The 17402-nt window shown below is 44.7% G+C and overlaps 1 protein-coding gene across 1 annotated transcript in view; it reads left to right on the top strand.

The window, feature by feature from the left end:
• The window catches only part of AK7 (adenylate kinase 7), a 51465-nt gene that overhangs the window by 18263 nt on the left and 15800 nt on the right, over nucleotides 1-17402 (top strand). Inside the window, exons 5-11 of the mRNA XM_081829734.1 lie at nucleotides 3255-3335; nucleotides 5133-5221; nucleotides 5953-6043; nucleotides 7283-7360; nucleotides 8224-8373; nucleotides 12402-12530; nucleotides 14178-14307. Coding sequence (XP_081685860.1) covers nucleotides 3255-3335; nucleotides 5133-5221; nucleotides 5953-6043; nucleotides 7283-7360; nucleotides 8224-8373; nucleotides 12402-12530; nucleotides 14178-14307 — 748 coding nt within the window. The remainder of the gene's footprint in view (nucleotides 1-3254; nucleotides 3336-5132; nucleotides 5222-5952; nucleotides 6044-7282; nucleotides 7361-8223; nucleotides 8374-12401; nucleotides 12531-14177; nucleotides 14308-17402) is intronic.

Here is a 17402-nt window from a genome sequence, read left to right as displayed (position 1 = left end):
ATCCCTCCCACCCCACCCTCCACTCCAGCAACCCTCAGTTTGTTTCCTGCAATTAAGAATTCCTCATATCAGTGAGATCATATGATACATGTCTTTCTCTGTTTGACTTATTTCACTCAACATAATACCCTCCAGTTCCTGCCTATTCTTTATCATCATCATCATCACTATCCTGATCATCTTGTTTTTTCATTTTGTTTCCCATTTCTTTTTTTGTTTGTTTATTTCCCATTTCTTAATTTTTTCATCATTATAACCGTATTTATTTCAGAATCTCTACTAATTTATTTTCTGAAGGCAATGCAAGTCTGATTTCACTCATGGTGGATTGCTCCCTCATCAGTGTTATAATTTTGGTTTGTGAGCCCATCTTTAGTAAGGTCTTTCTGTACAAAGTTTCTATTAGTAAGCATATTTTCTTGTGATTTCTGGAATTCCAGTTATAAAGATAATCCTGTAATTTGGCATGGATTTTTAAAAATAGCATCTCTTTAAATTGTCAACATCCATTTCTTTATAACTCATCACCCCTAAAAACCTCATGTAAAAGAATTCTCAGGGAAAAGTGGGCAAAGTGCACTTTGTATCAAAGTGTAAAGTGTATCTTCCAAAAGTGCGGCTATAAAAGTCTCAAGTATATTCAGGGATCAGATGCCTTCAAGATTCATGATGGTCAGTGTGAAATGGGAATTCACAATGAGAATATGCCTTACAGTTTGTAATTGGCTTGACAGTCAATGCTGTGCCCTCAAACCAGCACCCATCTGCTACAATGAGGTCACCACCCTTGCCCCAGCTGTTGTCCCTTTACTGGAGCTTTAAAGGCCAGGGGAAGTCACGGCGGGGGGGGGGGGGAGTACAAGGAGCTTTGATTTGCCTCTCTGAAGTGCCCCAAGAGTCTCACTGCCTAAAATGCTTTTTATGTTAATTTTTGGTTCTGGAATCCCTACATCAAGCAGGTATTTTAAATGTGAAAGACAAACCATTGAGAAGTACAAAGTCAAGGTTAAAATTCTCAAGGGAGCCTTGGCTAGATTTGACACAATTCCTTGTCACCTTCTTCTGCCACAGGTTGGAGTTTTTCCAGTTCACCCTTTTGTTGTGGATGAACCCTTCATATTGTGGCCCAACTCCTAACTTCACCAGATTGAGTGTTTGTCTCCTCTACTCGCATGGATTTCAAAACCCACGCACCTAGATCATGAGACCCTCGACTTCCCAGGGTGCCCACACTGTCCACTCTTCATCACTCTTGTTTTCACTTCTGTTTTTGGCCCCTAAGGATAGCTCTCATGTCCCTGAGAATTCTGCCATCCTCGAAGGATACTATTGGCATTTTAGATGGCATTTCTAGGTATTTGCACTCTGAGGTTTTAGATTTTTTTAATCCCCCATGGATTACCTGGAGCAGAGGAGAGACTCATTTTCCTGATAAAGGTTCCCAATGTCAACATGTGTGCTCGTGCACTCTCGGAGGGGTTTCCCATGACACCAAGTAATTCTTGGGCACCTGTCAGGCATCCTATATTTCAACTCAATTCTGACACTATCTTCCTAGAAGTAACATCAGATCCTACAGGTTTAGGGCTCATTCCTACAAGACTGCCCCCCACTTCCAACCAGTTGTGTTGTGGGGTTGTTGAACACAACCGTCAAGAAAGAATTCTTGAGGGCGCCTGGGAGGCTCAGTCGTTAAGCATCTGCCTTCGGCTCAGGTCATGATCCCTGGGTCCCGGGATCGAGTCCCACATCGGGCTCCCTGCTCGGCGGGAAGCCTGCTTCTCCCTCTCCCGCTCCCCCTGCTTGTGTCCCTGCTCTCGCTATCTCTCTCTCTGTCAAATAAATAAAATCTTTAAAAAATAAAAAAGAAAGAATTCTTGAGTTATTGTATGGTACAACTTAGTAAGTTTATTTAAGTAGCACAGGACAGGACCTGTGGGCAGAAAGGGCTGCACTTTTGCTATATGAAGCTGGTGGTTATATGCTTAGTGTTCAAGGGGGAGGGGACGTGCAGGGGGTATGAGATCATAAATGTTTCTTTGAATTTCTACTTGTAAAACTACTTCTGCAAGATTTCTCTGGTGCTTATCATTCAGTTCCATATTAACCATCATTGAAATATCCAGGCAGTCATGAGACCCTTTAAGAATGTAGCAACCAGGGGGCATGAGTGGCTCAGTTGATTAAGCTCTTAGCTCAGGTCTTGATCTCGGGGTTGTAAGTACAAGCCCCACGTTGGGCTCCATGTTGGGCGTGGAACTTACTTAAAAAAAAAAAAAGAATGTAGCAACCAGTACATATTTGATCCTTACCAAAACTATGCAGGCTAGGTCAGCCTCCTGGGCTAAAGGTGGACATTTTTCTGTTTCTGTCCCTCATCAGTGGCCAGCCCAGGCTATCACCTGAGCTTCTGACCAACCCTTATAGGTTGGAGGTTCCGATGACCCCTCCCACCTCCCCAAGCCTTGGGTTTGATTAGTTTGCTAAGGGTGGCTCATGGAATTCAGAGAAACATTTTACTTACTAGATTACCAGTTTCTAATAAAAGAATATAACTCGGGAAGAGCCAGATGGAAAAGATGCACAGGGCAAGGTTTGGGGAAAAGCATGGAGCTTCTCTGCTCTCCCCAAATCTCCACTGGTTCGCCAACCCAGAAGCTCTCCAAACCTTCTCCTTTGGGGTTTTTATGGAGGCTTCATCATGTTTGAGACAATCATTGGTCATTGGTGATTGAACTTGATCTGCATATCCCTGGAGATGGCAGGGGAGCTGGAAGTTGGCAATCAACCCACATCTTCAGGTTGGATCCCAAAGTCACCTGATTAACATAACAAAAGACACCTTTATCACTCTGTTTGCTTAAAAATTCCCATAGTTCTAAGAACTCATGCCAGATATGGAGATGAAGACCAAATATATATTTCTTATTGTGAATCACAATATCACACCTTATATTGTGGCCCATTACTAAAAACTCCCTATGTATGTTCACCTCCCCTACTGCGTAAGTAAAGATCATCATGGAAGGACCCATCTTTATATCTCCCCTTTCCTGTAGGTGCCAGCATAGTGCATGCAGGTGTGAAGTCTTCACAAATAATTATCCCTGGCTTTCATTCAATTAAAAGTCCCCCCCAAATTTTAATAGTGGTCAGAGGCATTCATGTAGGACTCATTTTAACCACTAAAATAATCTGGTTTGGTATGATTAATAATACTACATTTAGCTTTTTTCCTCTCCTTTATCTAATAGGCCAAAAAATTTGCAACTTACGTGGTTGCTGCTGGACTTCAGTATGGAGTAGAAGGAGGCATCTTACATTATTTTTTTAAGGTATGACTTTTTAGTGACTATGAGATAAGAACCAAATTAGCCAGTACACATAAAGGATTTCAGATGTTGCAAATTATATGGACAACAGAACAGAGCAACAAAACAGAGAAAGATAGAAAGAAAGCCAGCAGTAGGGTTGGGAGGTTGTATCTTGAATATGATGGTCAGGGAAGGCCTTTCCCAAGATATGACACTTGAGCAGAAAGTGACAAGGGAGCTGGCTACTTTGCTTTCTGGGGGAAAGTCAGTAGGAACTGTAAGTGCAAAGACCTAAGGCAGAAATGTGCAGGTTGTGTTAAGGAACAGCAAATAGACGAGTGTAGCCAAAATACAGGAGAATAGTAGGCGATGAAGTTCATTTGTCCTTGTCTGTTCTCAGCTGCTCCTCACCTACCTGACCATTGAATGTTGGCTTTCTCAGGTTTCTGCCCCAGACCTTCTTGCCCCCCTTTTTTTTTAAGATTTATTTATTTATTTGAGAGAGAAAGAGAGAGAGTGCACAAGTGGGAGGGGCAGAGGGAGAGGGAGAAAGAGAATCTCAAGCGGACTCTGCACTCAGTGCGGAGGCCAACACAGGGCTCCAGCTCACAACCCTGAGATGATGAATTGGAACCAAAAGTCTGGACGCTTAACTGACTTTGCCACCCAGGCGCCCCCCTCCTGTCTTCTCAATCTACACTCTTTTCCTGGGTTGGTCTGTCCATTCCCATGACTGGTGCCAATGACTCTCAAATATCAGTTTCTCCAGCAGGGCTCGCTCCTGAGTCCTAGCTTTGTGAATCTGGCTGCCTATTCAGCACCTTCACTTTGAATGTTTCACAAACCCAAACTCTACCTACAGTCACCCCCAAACCTGCTGTTCCTCCAGGACCCCATCTCAGAAAATGGGACCTTCTTCTACCCAGCTGCACCAACCAGCATCCAACTCCTTGCTCTTTCTCATCTGCCACAAAATCCCGCAGTAATAACAGAGCCAACCTCCTCAGTATCTCCTTCTCTCCAACCCCACTCTCCCAGCAGCTCCCCCACCCCCCACACAAGCTATAGGATATCTCTAGTCCACACAACTGGCCTGGCCTCCACCTCCCCATTTAGGCTCTTACTTTCCATCATTCCTTCATGAGGCAACAAAAGCAAATCTAATGATGTCACTTCACTGCTTAAAACCCTTCAATGGTTTCCCAAAGCCCAAAATATCTTACAAGATCCAGCAGTCTGCTGTGGCCCCCACCCCTACCTCTTTCACTCTTAAAAAGCAGTTTAAAATAATCTAGTACCTGACAGCTAAACACTATCCAGATTGTCTTTTTCTTTACTGAAATACTTAAATGCAGGGAGAAGACAAGGGTTTGGACTCTGAAGATCAGGGTTCAAATCCAGGCTCAGCAACTCATCAGCCGCTTTATCTACTAAGCATTTCATCTTTGAACTGATAGCAATTACTCCAGCCCATGGGAGTAATTTTAGACTTTCATTCTCATTTTTTTCTTTTTGTGAGATTGGAAGGTGTCATGTATGTGAAAGCATTTCCCTTCTGTGTAGACACCATGCCAATGAGGACCGAAGACAGTGCACGAGATTGTAGATTTCCTGAAAAGTATTTCAGCCTGAGGTTAGTTTCTCTTAATAGGCTTTGATCAGCAACTAAATCTCATCAGAGCTGATTTTCAAAACATCCCCTTTAGGCGATGACATCATCAGACAGCTGGGTCTTTTGGATGCCCCACACTAGGGCTGGGTGTGAGCTCTAATAGTTACATATAGCCAGTGGAAAATACGCTTTTCCTTTTCTTCCAGATCGCTTGGTTGGGTGAGGTCCCTGCATTACCCGTGTTTGGAGATGGAACAAATGTAATTCCAGCAATTCATGTTCTTGACCTAGCAGGGTAAGTGTTCTCCTAGAGCTAGGACTTCCCCGGAAGTAATTGACTAATGTGTTTGTGTTTAAGCGACCACTTAGTGAGCACTCACCAAGCGCTAAGACCCTTACGTGTGTCACTGTATTCGTTCTTCACAACCACCCTATGCACAAGGTCTACTTATTATCTCTGTTTTGTGTCTGGTGGCATAGTTCCACCATCTAAAAATGCCAGGAAAGCCCATAGCACAGTCTTCATCCAAAGGTAGGCTCTCCGAAATGTCGGGAGTCATGATTCCCCCTGGGGTAGGAAATTGTAGTCCCCATACCGCTTCTTACTGCCCAGTGGTTCCCCTAAGAGAGGCACGGCTTCTCCGGATCTGTGTCTGACTCTGTGAACGCCCCTCCCCAAAGCACTGTTGAGAGATTCACAGGAGCGCCAGGTGAGTGGACTTCATGAACCGAAGTCCTGCCCCGGGGGGTCAGGTGCTCCTCGCAATGCACTGGGCGAAGCTGGAGCTGGATGGATCGGCCTTGAAGTCCTGGCCTTTCCACTTTCCCCAGTGGCTCTTCAGCCCGAGATGCGTTCCTTGACCATCCCAGCTTCCCCGTCTGTAGAGATCATCGTCCCACCCCCCGCCATGTTGGAAATGAAGTGAGATACTGCCTGGCTCCCCGGGGCGGTGGTCGGTGGACTCTCCTTGACTCCATCTCTTTTGCTTTCTCCCCCTGGTGGTGGTTTTTCCTGGTGGGCTGCAGAGTGATACAAAACATCATAGACCACGTGCCGAAGCTTCATTACCTGGTTGCAGTGGATGAGTCTGTTCATACCCTGGAAGACTTGGTCAAGGTACAGCCGTTCCATCCCGTATTTGATTGCATTTCTTAAACTGTTTTAGCCCCCAAAGTATAACAATGGAATCAGGTGTGCTAACAAGACTGGGGACTCCGCAAATCCAATATCCTGAAAACCAAAGTCACTATCCGCTTCTGCAGTGTATGTGTTGGGAAATTTACAATCAAGATGTCCTTTATCTGGTCTGTTCACGGAACAAGTGGGAGAGGCCGCTGTGGGGCCAAGACACACACGAATCCCACAGGGGGGTTACTAAAATGTGTCCTTGCCCCAGAGTACTGATATGGTCAGTTTCCCTAAACCTACTGGCGGCTTCCAGGGGCTCTAGGTTTGTGGGGGCTGTCTCTCCAGTCCAGGCTACTTGTCACCTTGTAGCCCAGCTAGCTCAGCGAGTGTAGCCTTCCCCTACTCATCTTTTAACATTCAGCTCAGGGGCACCTGGGTGGCTCAGTCGTTAAGCGTCTGCCTTTGGCTCAGGTCATGATCTCAGGGTGCTGGGATAAAGCCGCACATCTGGCTCCCTGCTCAGCGGGAGCCGCCTCCTCCCTCTCCCACTCCCCATGCTTGCGTTCTTTCTCTTACTGTGTCTCTGGCTGTCAAATAAATAAATAAAATCTTAAAAAATACCAAAAACATTCAGCTCAGATTTCATCCTCCGGAAGACCTCTCTGCCTCCTTCCCACCTCCCACATGGGCCAGGCGCCTCTTTCCCCAGCATCCCCTCTGCAGGTGATCCGCATAATCATCTGTGTACTGCTGCCTCCCCTTCAGACTGAGAGCCCCCTGAGGGCAGGTCCTGCCTTACTCATCTCTGTCTCCAGTCTCTGGTGTGCAGTGGTGAATGTTGAATATTTGCAAAACAAATGAATCAATGAATACCCTCAGGGCACCCGCCCTTTACCAAAAAAAAAAGGAAAGAAAGAAAAAGAAAAAATTATTGGGTGCCTGGGTGGCTGAGTCATTGGGCATCTGCCTTCGGCTCAGGTCATGATCTCGGGGTCCTAGGAGAGAGTCCTGCATCGGGCTCCCTGCTCAGCGGGAAGCCTGCTTCTCCCTCTCCCACTCCCCCTGCTTGTGTTCCTGCTCTTGCTATCTCTCTGTCAAATAAATAAATAAAATCTTTAAAAAAAAAGAAAAAGAAAAAATTATTCATTTATATTGACATTCATTTAAGACATTTTGTATTAAAATCTTACAAGCAAACCAAATAGTATTTCTATTTTCCTCTAACAGTGCATCAGTAAAAATACTGGCCCTGGGAAAATCCAGAAAATACCCAGAGAAAATGCTTTCCTAACCAAGGACTTAACAGTGAGTAGTAAGAGATTCTTTTTCCTAAATGTATTGGTTCTTGAGGGATTTGGGGTCCGAATTCCTGGCTTCCAGTTTTATCTTTGCTCCTCCTGCACAGCTAAACATTTTACCCTAAAGCAATTTCCTCTTGTCTTCTGAGAGCTTCTGTTTTCTTTTCTGAAAAACCCTCAGAGGTCCTGGTCAGAAAACGTACTTGAAAACTATTTGATAGGTAAATGCTTTACAGACACTGGATGTCCCTCTCTTTGGCCTCTTTGTATAATTCACACAGGAACCCGGGATTTCTGATTTCATTGCAACAGAAACCTACCCAGCTTTAGTCAGCAGTGTGCCCTTTGAGCTTGCTTTAGGACACAGTTTTTAAAATTATTTTATTATTATTATTATTAGGAATAAATTGCATCAAAACACTACGTTTGAGAATTTTCTGGAAGGACTGGTATCACTGGTTGCCTCTGGGGAACAGAGCCGAGTGGGTGGTGATGGGGGTCAAAGAGAACGCTTTCCTCTATACTTTTTCTTTTTGATTTTGAGCCAAGGGATTGCACTATTCAAAGAACAGATACAGTTACAATTTGCAAAAAAAGAAACCTTACACTGGGACTTCCAGCATCCCCCTGCTCTGAGCTGCTTGTCTAAGAGCCAGATGCTGCCTGTCCCGAGCGCAGAGGTGGGAAGAGCTTAGAATTCTCACGGAAGACCACAGGGGGCGCTCTGTCAACACCGAGTGCCACCGTTGATTGACTTCCATGTTTTGTGACTGTATATTTTTTTCTTTAATCACAGTGATTTTGGTCTGTTGTAACTGTCAAAGTGAAAGAAAAGTCAAGTCAAATCTCTAATATTCCTTTATCTCTTAGCAAGAGTGCCTTGACCATTTACTGGTCAATTTGAGAATGGAAGCACTTTTTGTGAAGGAGAATTTTAACATTCGATGGAGTGCCCAAACAGGATTTGTGGAAAATATCAACAATATCCTCAAAGAGTACAAGCAAAGCAGAGGACTATTGGTAACTATAACAATTTTCCTGTTTTGATAGCCTGTTTCAATTCAACTGTAACAATTTCCTGTTTCCTGTTTTAAATTGGGATTTAAGCAAAGTAAATGAAACTTTTAGTATAATCACACGAGTGAAAATATTTTCTTTTTCAAATGTCCCAATTTCTTTTTTTTTTAAATCAAAGCAGTTTTATTTGTTTTTTTTTTTTAAGATTTTATTTATTTATTTGAGAGAGAGAATGAGAGACAGACAGCAAGAGAGGGAAGAGGGTCAGAGGGAGAAGCAGACCCCCCGCTGAGCAGTGAGCCCGATGCGGGACTCGATCCCGGGACTCCAGGATCATGACCTGAGCTGAAGGCAGTCGCTTAACCAACTGAGCCACCCAGGCGCCCCAAATGTCCCAATTTCTAAAATCAAGTTCTTTTTAAAATTTGATCCATTTGTTCATGTCTAACAATGTATGTATATATTATATTAATGTCAACCAAATATTAAACATTTTAAAGTTAATACAGATAATGACTGTTATGCTTGACACAAATTGAACATGATAGTAAGTTCAAAACTGACTGCCACAGCACTGTCTATATACGGAAAAGTAGCAAGTGCATCCTGGCCTGACTGTTTCAGCCCTGGTTACCTACAGGAGACCGTTGGTGGGGGGTGGAAAGGAGAAGACTGATTGTTACTTTGGTTTTTTTTTTTTTTTTTTTAAAGATTTTATTTATTTGACAGAGAGAGCACAAGCAGAGGGAACAGCAAGCAGAGGGAGAGGGAGAAGCAGGCTCCCCGCTGAGCAGGGAGCCCGATGTGGGACTCGATCCCAGGACCCTGGGATCACGACCCGAGCTGAAGGCAGCCGCTTAACCGACTGAGCCACCCAGGCGTCCCCTGATTGTTACTTTGATCTCTTCCTGTTAGCCAGGGGATTCACTGGTCATTTATCGTCAAACTCGTCAAAGTAGACATGCTTATCTCCACATTATAGATGATGAAACTGAGGCTCAGAGAGGTTAAGCAATTTCTTCAAGGTCACACAGCTAATCAGAGATTCGAACTAGCTGGGATGCAAACTTAGCTAGAACAGCCTAACTTCAGTGTCCCCACACTCCCTCGCTGAAATCAGCTATATGTAGCCCTTGCCCAGTTCCTTGATTTACCCCAGGGAAGCATCCCAAAGAGGATAGTGGGTAATACATTAAACATGTGTTGAAAACTGTCGGGTAGCCTATAAGAAACAGGTGCCATCCTAAACATAGCTACCACTGTGCATGGGAGACTCTATACAAGCAAGAACAGTATCATCATTGTGTCCTAAGAACCATATTCTCCTGAAAAACATGCCTAGTTAAGAGTAAGTAGGAGAGGGGCGCCTGGGTGGCTCAGTCGTTAAGCGTCTGCCTTCAGCTGGGGTCATGATCCCAGAGTCCTGGGATCGAGCCCCGCATCGGACTCCCTGCTCTGCGGGAAGCCTGCTTCTCCCTCTCCCTCTCCCCCTGCTTGTGTTCCCTCTCTCGCTGTGTCTCTGTCAAATAAATAAATAAATAAATAAATCTTAAAAAAAAAAAAAGAGTAAGTAGGAGATGTGCCTCTCAGCAAAGGAAACAGTGATGTCTTTAGCATCTGAAATACCCATCTTAAGTACTTGGAGCCTATCCTGAGACACACAAGACCCAACTCAGGTGGTGAGACTAGTGTTGTCCTCTGTGGGTCCAAATGGAAAACAACACAGTTAGGGTACAAGGACATGACACCTTAAAGAAATAACATGGTTCCCGATTAGCAACACTGGACAGAACATGATAGAGGGAATAAGCATCTCTAAAAAAAATTTTTTTTAAAGATTTTATTTATTTATTTGAGACAGAGAGAGAGAGAGAGCACAAGCAGGGGGAGGGGGCAGAGGGAGAGGGAGAAGCAGACTCCCCACTGAGCAGGACCCTGGGATCATGACCTGAATCGAAGGCAGATGGTTAACCGATGAGCCACCCAGGCGCCCCAAGCATCTCTAAAAATTGAAGAGTCTATCCATCCCTGGGGACGTTGGTCAGCATAGATGCATAGGACAGGAAACTACCCAGGATAAGGCAGACTGTCCCATACCAGTGCCATCCCAAAACATGGAGTCTTAAGCCAAGGGCTTCCATGATTCCGGTCCCCTTAGCAAGGCAAGGTGGTCCCTGCTGCAGACAGATGCATCAAGCTACCGTGACCGGATGCCACTAAATAGCCCGTTCCTCTAACTCTTCATGTTCCAAATGATGCTCATCAACAACCCTCCATGCCTGTCTACTCTGAGGGAACAAATGTACCAGACAAGTGCACTTGGAGTTTGGAGTTCAGGGGTAGTCAGACTTCTCACTATTAAGTGAATAAACTGCCGTTCTGGTTTCTCACCTGGCTGAGGTGTGCCTACCCCAAGAGACAGATCTGCCATTGGTGTGTGGACAAAATGGTGCTCGTGAACATGCTCAGTTGAGAGCTGGACCTCAGACCATGGTGAATGTACCAGGCCCACCCAGGAGCACAGCCCTGCCCATCAAGACTCTGCTTGAGCTGCTTTCTCCGACACCCTTCCACCGCATGCCATCTTGGTCATCACCATTGTCCCGAAAGGATCCCTCACCAGATAAGACCAGTCATGTTCACCGTCCTCACCCAGCCCCCCTGCAATGTCCCTGTTTATTTCCTTCACAGCCGTGGTCTCCTCGTCTGTCAAATGGTAGTAATAATAACCACAACCAACTCGGTGGCTGAAATTATATGACCTTTAAGCACATGGACACTCTGCCAGTGGAAAGTCTTCCCATCAGCCTGATTTTGGTTATTAATATGCCTTACAAAATACGAGGCTTCAGTTCCACAACTGTTTGGATCATTTTGCAAGAAATGACTGCTACTGATATTTTGAATTCTGTTGGAAATAAACATTTACTCCCTGGTTACAAATGTCACAGTTTCTGGAGCATTCAAGCAAGTTTTGGCAGAAGAAATGGTGGGGCTTTTTGTTTTTTTTTTTTTTGATGAGTATATTTTTAAAAACTAGAATAAATTAACTGTGCTAAAAAGTAAAGTATGATTAAAGACCCAGTCAGTCCAGAAACAATATTCATGAGGCAATAATCTAAGCCCCCGCACACTGGACCAGAAATTCTGTCTTTGTTGCCTTTGTAAGAGTAATATGACTCATATGTGGAATTTAAGAAACAAAACAGATGAACGTTGGGGAAGGGAAGGAAAAATAAAATAAGATGAAATCAGAAGGGGAGAAAAACCATAAGAGGCTCTTAACTCTAGGAAACAAACTGAGGGTTGCTGGAGGGGAGGTGGGTCGGCGGATGGGGTACCTGGGTGATGGGCATTAGGAGGACATGGGATGTAATGAGTACTGGTGTTCTATGCAACTGATGAATCACTGAACTCTACCTCTGAAGCTAATAATACAGTATATGTTAACTAAATTGAATTTTAAGTAAAAATTTTTAAAAAGAAGTAATATAGTAGTGTGTAATGCTCAAGTACTTTGTTCTTTAGTGCTTTTAGTACTTTTGTGTAATGCTTGAGTACTTTAGTACTTCAGTACTTCAGTACACTATATGTTAATTAAATTGAAAATTGATTTTTAAATAAAAAATTTTTTATAAAGAGTAACATGGTAGTGTGTAATGCTCAAGTACTTTGTTCTTTAGTACTTTTTAGTACTTTTGTTCTTTTAGTACTTCTAGTATGTCCAGAGCACATCTCGTTGAGCGTTGTGTCCGCCATGGTTGGTCGGTGCACATAGTAGATGCTCAGTAAGTCCCTGCTGAACGAATGAACAGGAAGGGCCACTCCCTGATTGGGGAGCAGCGCTGCGAGGATGATGTGGCACTGACCACAGAGGCCGGCCATGGAGGAAGTGACTCTAGAGACTTGACAGAGGAGAGTTAGCCTGCAGGACCCCGAGATGTTCAGGAAAGGCACCCCCTGACATGAAAAACACTCTGTCGAGCTACAGCTTGTTCACCACTCACTGGATGGTCCTTGTTCTTTTGCAGCCGATCAAGATCTGCATTCTGGGTCCTCCTGCTGTGGGAAAATCCAGTATTGCCGAAGCCTTGTCTAAATATTACAAGTTGCATCACATTAAATTGAAGGATGTTATTTCCGAAGCCATAGCGAAACTGGTAACATTTCTACTACTTCACTGGGAATTTTTACATCCTAAAAATGCTTTTCTTAGTCTTGTAACAAGGAAGCCACTAATTTTACGTGGCATCCTGCAAAGAGATTTGTTATTTTAATTGGATTTTGGTTTTGGCCCCAGTTATGAAAACAGAGCATCCCACAGGACGTTCCTCTGTGAGATGGAAGCATCTTTCATGGGGTGCCCTTGAAATTTAGTCTGTCTCCAGCTGTTGCTAAAAAATATATCTTGTATGTTGACTGGAACATTTTTAGGTTTTTTTTGTTTTTGTTTTTTGTTTTTTAAGTAGGCTTCATGGCCAGCATGGAGTCCAATGTGGGGTCTGGACTCACCACCCTGAGATCAAGACCTGAGCTGAGATCAAAAGTCGGATGCTTAACTGACTGAACCACCCGGGCACCCCAATTTTTTTTTAGATTTTTTTATTCTTGATGTTTGTTTCTCAGAGTATTATCAGACTATTTATTAACTGCTTTAAAAGAAAGAGACTATTGGGTGCCTTCATGGCTCAGTTGGTTAAACTTCCGACTCTTGATTTTGGCTCAGGTCATGATCTTGGGGTCATGAGATCAAGCCCCTCACTGGGTTCCACATTGGGTATGGAGCCTGCTTAAGATTCTCTCTCTCAGGCGCCTGGGTGGCTCAGTTGGTTAAGCAACTGCCTTCGGCCCAGGTCATGATCCTGGAGTCCCGGGATCGAGTCCCGCATCGGGCTCCCTGCTCAGCGGGGGGTCTGCTTCTCCCTCTGACCCTCCCCCCTCTCATGTGCTCTCTCTCTCTCATTCTCTCTCTCAAATAAATAAAATCTTAAAAAAAAAAAAAAGATTCTCTCTCTCTCTCTCTCCCCTTCTGGCCCTCCCCCCTTGCATGCACGCATACACTTCCTCTCTCTCTCTCTAAAAAAAAAAAAGAGAGACTATTTTCTTAGAGCAGTTTTAGGTTCATAGCAAAACTGGGAGGTAGGTACAGAGATTTTCTACTCATCCCCTACCCTTTGCATGCATAAGCTCCTGCATTATCAACACCCCCTCCAGAATGGTTACATTAGTTACAACTGATGAACTTATACTGACACTTCATTATCACCCAAAGCCCACTGTTTACTTTAGGGTTGTTCTTGGTGTTACACATCCTATGGGTTTGGACAAATGTATAATGACATGTACTTACCATTATAGTACCCCACGGAGTAGTTTTACTGCCCTAAAAATCCTCTGTGCTCTGCCTATTCATCCCACCCTCCCCTCAGCTAACTGCTTTTTATCATTTTATTGGAAATGGTAGCTACTATGGTATATTTCCTTAAATGATTCCTGAAAGTCTTAATTTCTACAAAATGTGTTTCCTTCAAGTAAGATATCACCTGACACCTAGAAAAGTGTTGATTCTTAAGCAGTTCTGGTGTTAACACAGAAATGGATTCTTCTCCTAAAATAGAGTAAGAAAAACCTCGAGGCTCTCAACCATCTTTGTAGATACACACATCCTGACAACTTGCACAATGACTGTGGGTGAGCGTATTCCCTATTTGGACACCAGCCTTTTCCAGGATCGTGTGCCAGATGATTTTGCGAGTAGCAGATCCGTGCGGGGCGTCATCCAATTTGAATATCCCTGTGGTATGTAGGAGGCGATTGTCACACCTAAGGATGAAGGGGAAGAGGAAGAAGAAGGTGAGGAGGAGGAAGAGGAGGAGAATGTGGAAGATGCACAGGAGCTCTTGGATGGCGTCAAAGAAAGCATGGAGCAGAATGCAGGTAGCGTGCCCAGGTCGGGGCTGCTCTTGTTAACAGGCTTTGTTTCCTTGTTATAAAAGACTACTTGTTTACTATTTAAAGTACAGAACATATAACACAGAAATTTCAATCATAATCCCACCCCAGCCTCCCCAGGAGGAAAAAATCACCATTGATATTTGGTGACTATCTGATCATAGGATGGGAAAGAACTCCCTAAGTTAACAATAATAAAAGACCAAGTGTATAGTCATAAATATTTTAGAAGCATCAAAAATCATTAATTAGGGTGCCTGGGTGGCTCAGTTGGTAAGCTTCTGCCTTCGGCTCAGGTCATGATCCTGGGGTCCTGGGATCAATCCCGCATCCGGCTCCTTGCTCAGCAAGGGGTCTGCTTTTCCCTCTACCCCTCCCCCCTGCTCCTGATATCTCTCTCTCAAATAAATAAATAAAATCTTAAAATCATTAATTAAAAGGCAAAGGACAAACCAGGAAAAGATATTTGCCACTAACATGATAAAGACGTAATATCCTTAATATATAAAATGTTCAGGCAAACTAGTAAGAAAATCATTAGATCCTTAATAGAAAAAAGTGGATGAATAACATGGAGCCATAATACATTCAGGAAGAAATACAAATAAGTGGAAAAATATCCTTACTCATTGGGTATCTGTAAGCAGTTTGTTGAACAAACTCACTGGGGTGAGGGGTCACTTTAAACACAAACTCGGGACCCATTCTCTCCCCTCTCCCGCTTGCACAGAGTTTCAGGCTGGTTCCATTGCAACTCCTAGATAATAAGTAAGTAGTCTCTTTGTTCATGCTTTAAGAAGTCCATGCCAACCAGATAACTGCAAGCTGTTTTGAACTTAGACATTTCCAAGGGACCTGGTTACTTGGCAGAAAACCAGTGTAATTATTCGGAAACTAAAACCACTTCATTTTGATTTATGTAGACAGTCGAGATCCTCCACCAAACTGGTTTTACTGGTATCACCTATAGACTAGTCCAACATGTGAGCACTGGACTCTGATCCAATGGACTTTCTCCCCTCATCACCCCCTCAAGCACGTTTGGCTTCTTTCACTTACCCCCTCCTCCTCTCCTCTTTGCTGGTGGCTGTTTCTGATCCTCCAGCGTTGGGCTAGGTGGGTGGGAAGTGGGGAAGAAGGACAGAGGCCTAAGCTGGGCCTGGGGACAGATGGCTCCTTCCTGGTGTTGCCCTTCACAGACCCTCCCACTGAGGACCGCCCACTGCATTCCTGGGGGCACAACTCTTGACTGCCCTCCCCACCTCTGGTCTTCTAGCACAGAGGCCGTTTGTCCCTCCAGGTGGTCCTCTCGCCAGCCACTCGGCTTCAAGAATTCTAGTGTCTCCATGCCTTCCTCTGAAGGTATCTCTCCCCCACCTCTCCTTGCCCCAGGCCACTCCAGTCTGGTGTTTAGGGGTGGAGAACTTGGGCGTGTATGCACACACTGGATGTCCACTTCAAACAGGTAGCTGATTATCTGTGTCTTGGTTTCTGCTTTGGTATGGGCTGGGCCAGGAGGAAATGGAATTTAGAATCCTGGAGATGTCCCAGAGGAAAAGGAAGGTACACAGAAAACCCAGTTTATTTTTCGAAAAGTTTTTAATTAAAAAATTTTACTTATTTATTATTATTATTTTAAAGTAAGTAGGCTCCACACCCAACATCAGGCTTGAACTCACGACCCTGAGATCAAGCATCACATGCTCTCCTGACTGAGCCAGCCAGGGGACCCTTTTTTTTTTTTAACGTCATCCCTGTGTCTGACACGGGGCTCAAACTCACGACCTCGAGATCAAGAGTAGCATCCTCTACTGACTGTAGAAAACCCAGGTTAATACTTCAAGAGAAAACATTGCCCCTGCCTCACCTATGAGATACGTGGGAGCCAGGATGCTGGTTTTAGGGAGACCACCAGCATCCTGGCTCCCACCACTTGGGGAAGGAGAAACAACCCAAGATAAGACATTCCGCTGTGAGGACACCTGGGGAAGGAAATCTGGCAAGGCCGCAGGAGAGGGTGGAGGGCCGGGATGGTAAGGAATCTACAGGTGTCCATGGCCCTGGGTGTATACACCGGAAGCCTGAGAGCTAAGGCCAGAGCAGGGCGCTGGGAGTGGAACACCACCACCGCAAGAGGAGATGGAAGAGCATCTAGGATTCAGGCTAATGGGATGAGACAAACCCTGGACAATATTTATTGGACAGAGACATGTAATTGGTCTTTGCAAGAACCCAAAAATCGTATCCAAAGTGTGTCGCTGCTCTGCTCAAGCTCAAGAAGGGCCTATCCTTGGCAGCCAACTCTGTTCTGCCCCCAAATGTAAAGAGAGGCCACTCTGGGGACACCTGGGTGGCTCAGTCGGTTGAGCGTCTGCCTTCGGCTCAGGTCATGGTCCCCGGGGTCCTGGGATCGAACCCCGCGTCAGGCTCCTTGCTCAGCAGGGAGCCTGCTGCTTCCCCTGCTTGTGCTCTCTCTCTGTCTCTGTCTCTCTCCCTGACAAATAAATAAATACAATCTTAAAAAAAAAAGGAAAAAAAAGAGAGGCCACGCTGGGTCAGCAGCCTCTGCCCCGAGGGGCCCTGGAAGGGGACAGAGGAAGTGGCCTGCAGCCACCCCCCACCCCTTCCTACAAGATTGGAAGAGTTCATTCAGTCCCCTTTAACCTTAGGAAGGTTTTTTGTTGTTGTTGTTTGTTTGTTTGTTTTTCTTCCTCAAGTTTGTCCTCAAATCCTTCCTGTTCGTATTTACCTGAAACTAGAACGTGGACCTTGATTATGTTTGGACAAAACAAGACCTCTGAGCTCCCTGCACAGACCTACATAGAAATTACACAGCCCAAGCGAGGACAGAGGTCAGCTCACTTTTCCCTCCCATGACCCAATTTGTTAGTAAATAACTCACAATTCCAGCGAAACCAATTTCACAATCCCGCAGTGGGGCACCTCCGTGTCCTGAGAATTCCACTCCAGTCGGCCCCTGACAATGCAGCCAAAATGGGGGCTTGGTTAAACCGGAACGCACCAGGTTGCTGATTCTTTGTGCTCACTTTATGTGTTTCAAAAGCATTGTGGGATTAATT

This window comes from Leptonychotes weddellii, chromosome 9 (genome assembly GCF_054177405.1).
Source record: "Leptonychotes weddellii isolate Sample4059 chromosome 9, ASM5417740v2, whole genome shotgun sequence".
NCBI lineage: Eukaryota > Metazoa > Chordata > Mammalia > Carnivora > Phocidae > Leptonychotes > Leptonychotes weddellii.
This window is presented reverse-complemented; position numbering and strand designations above follow the sequence as displayed.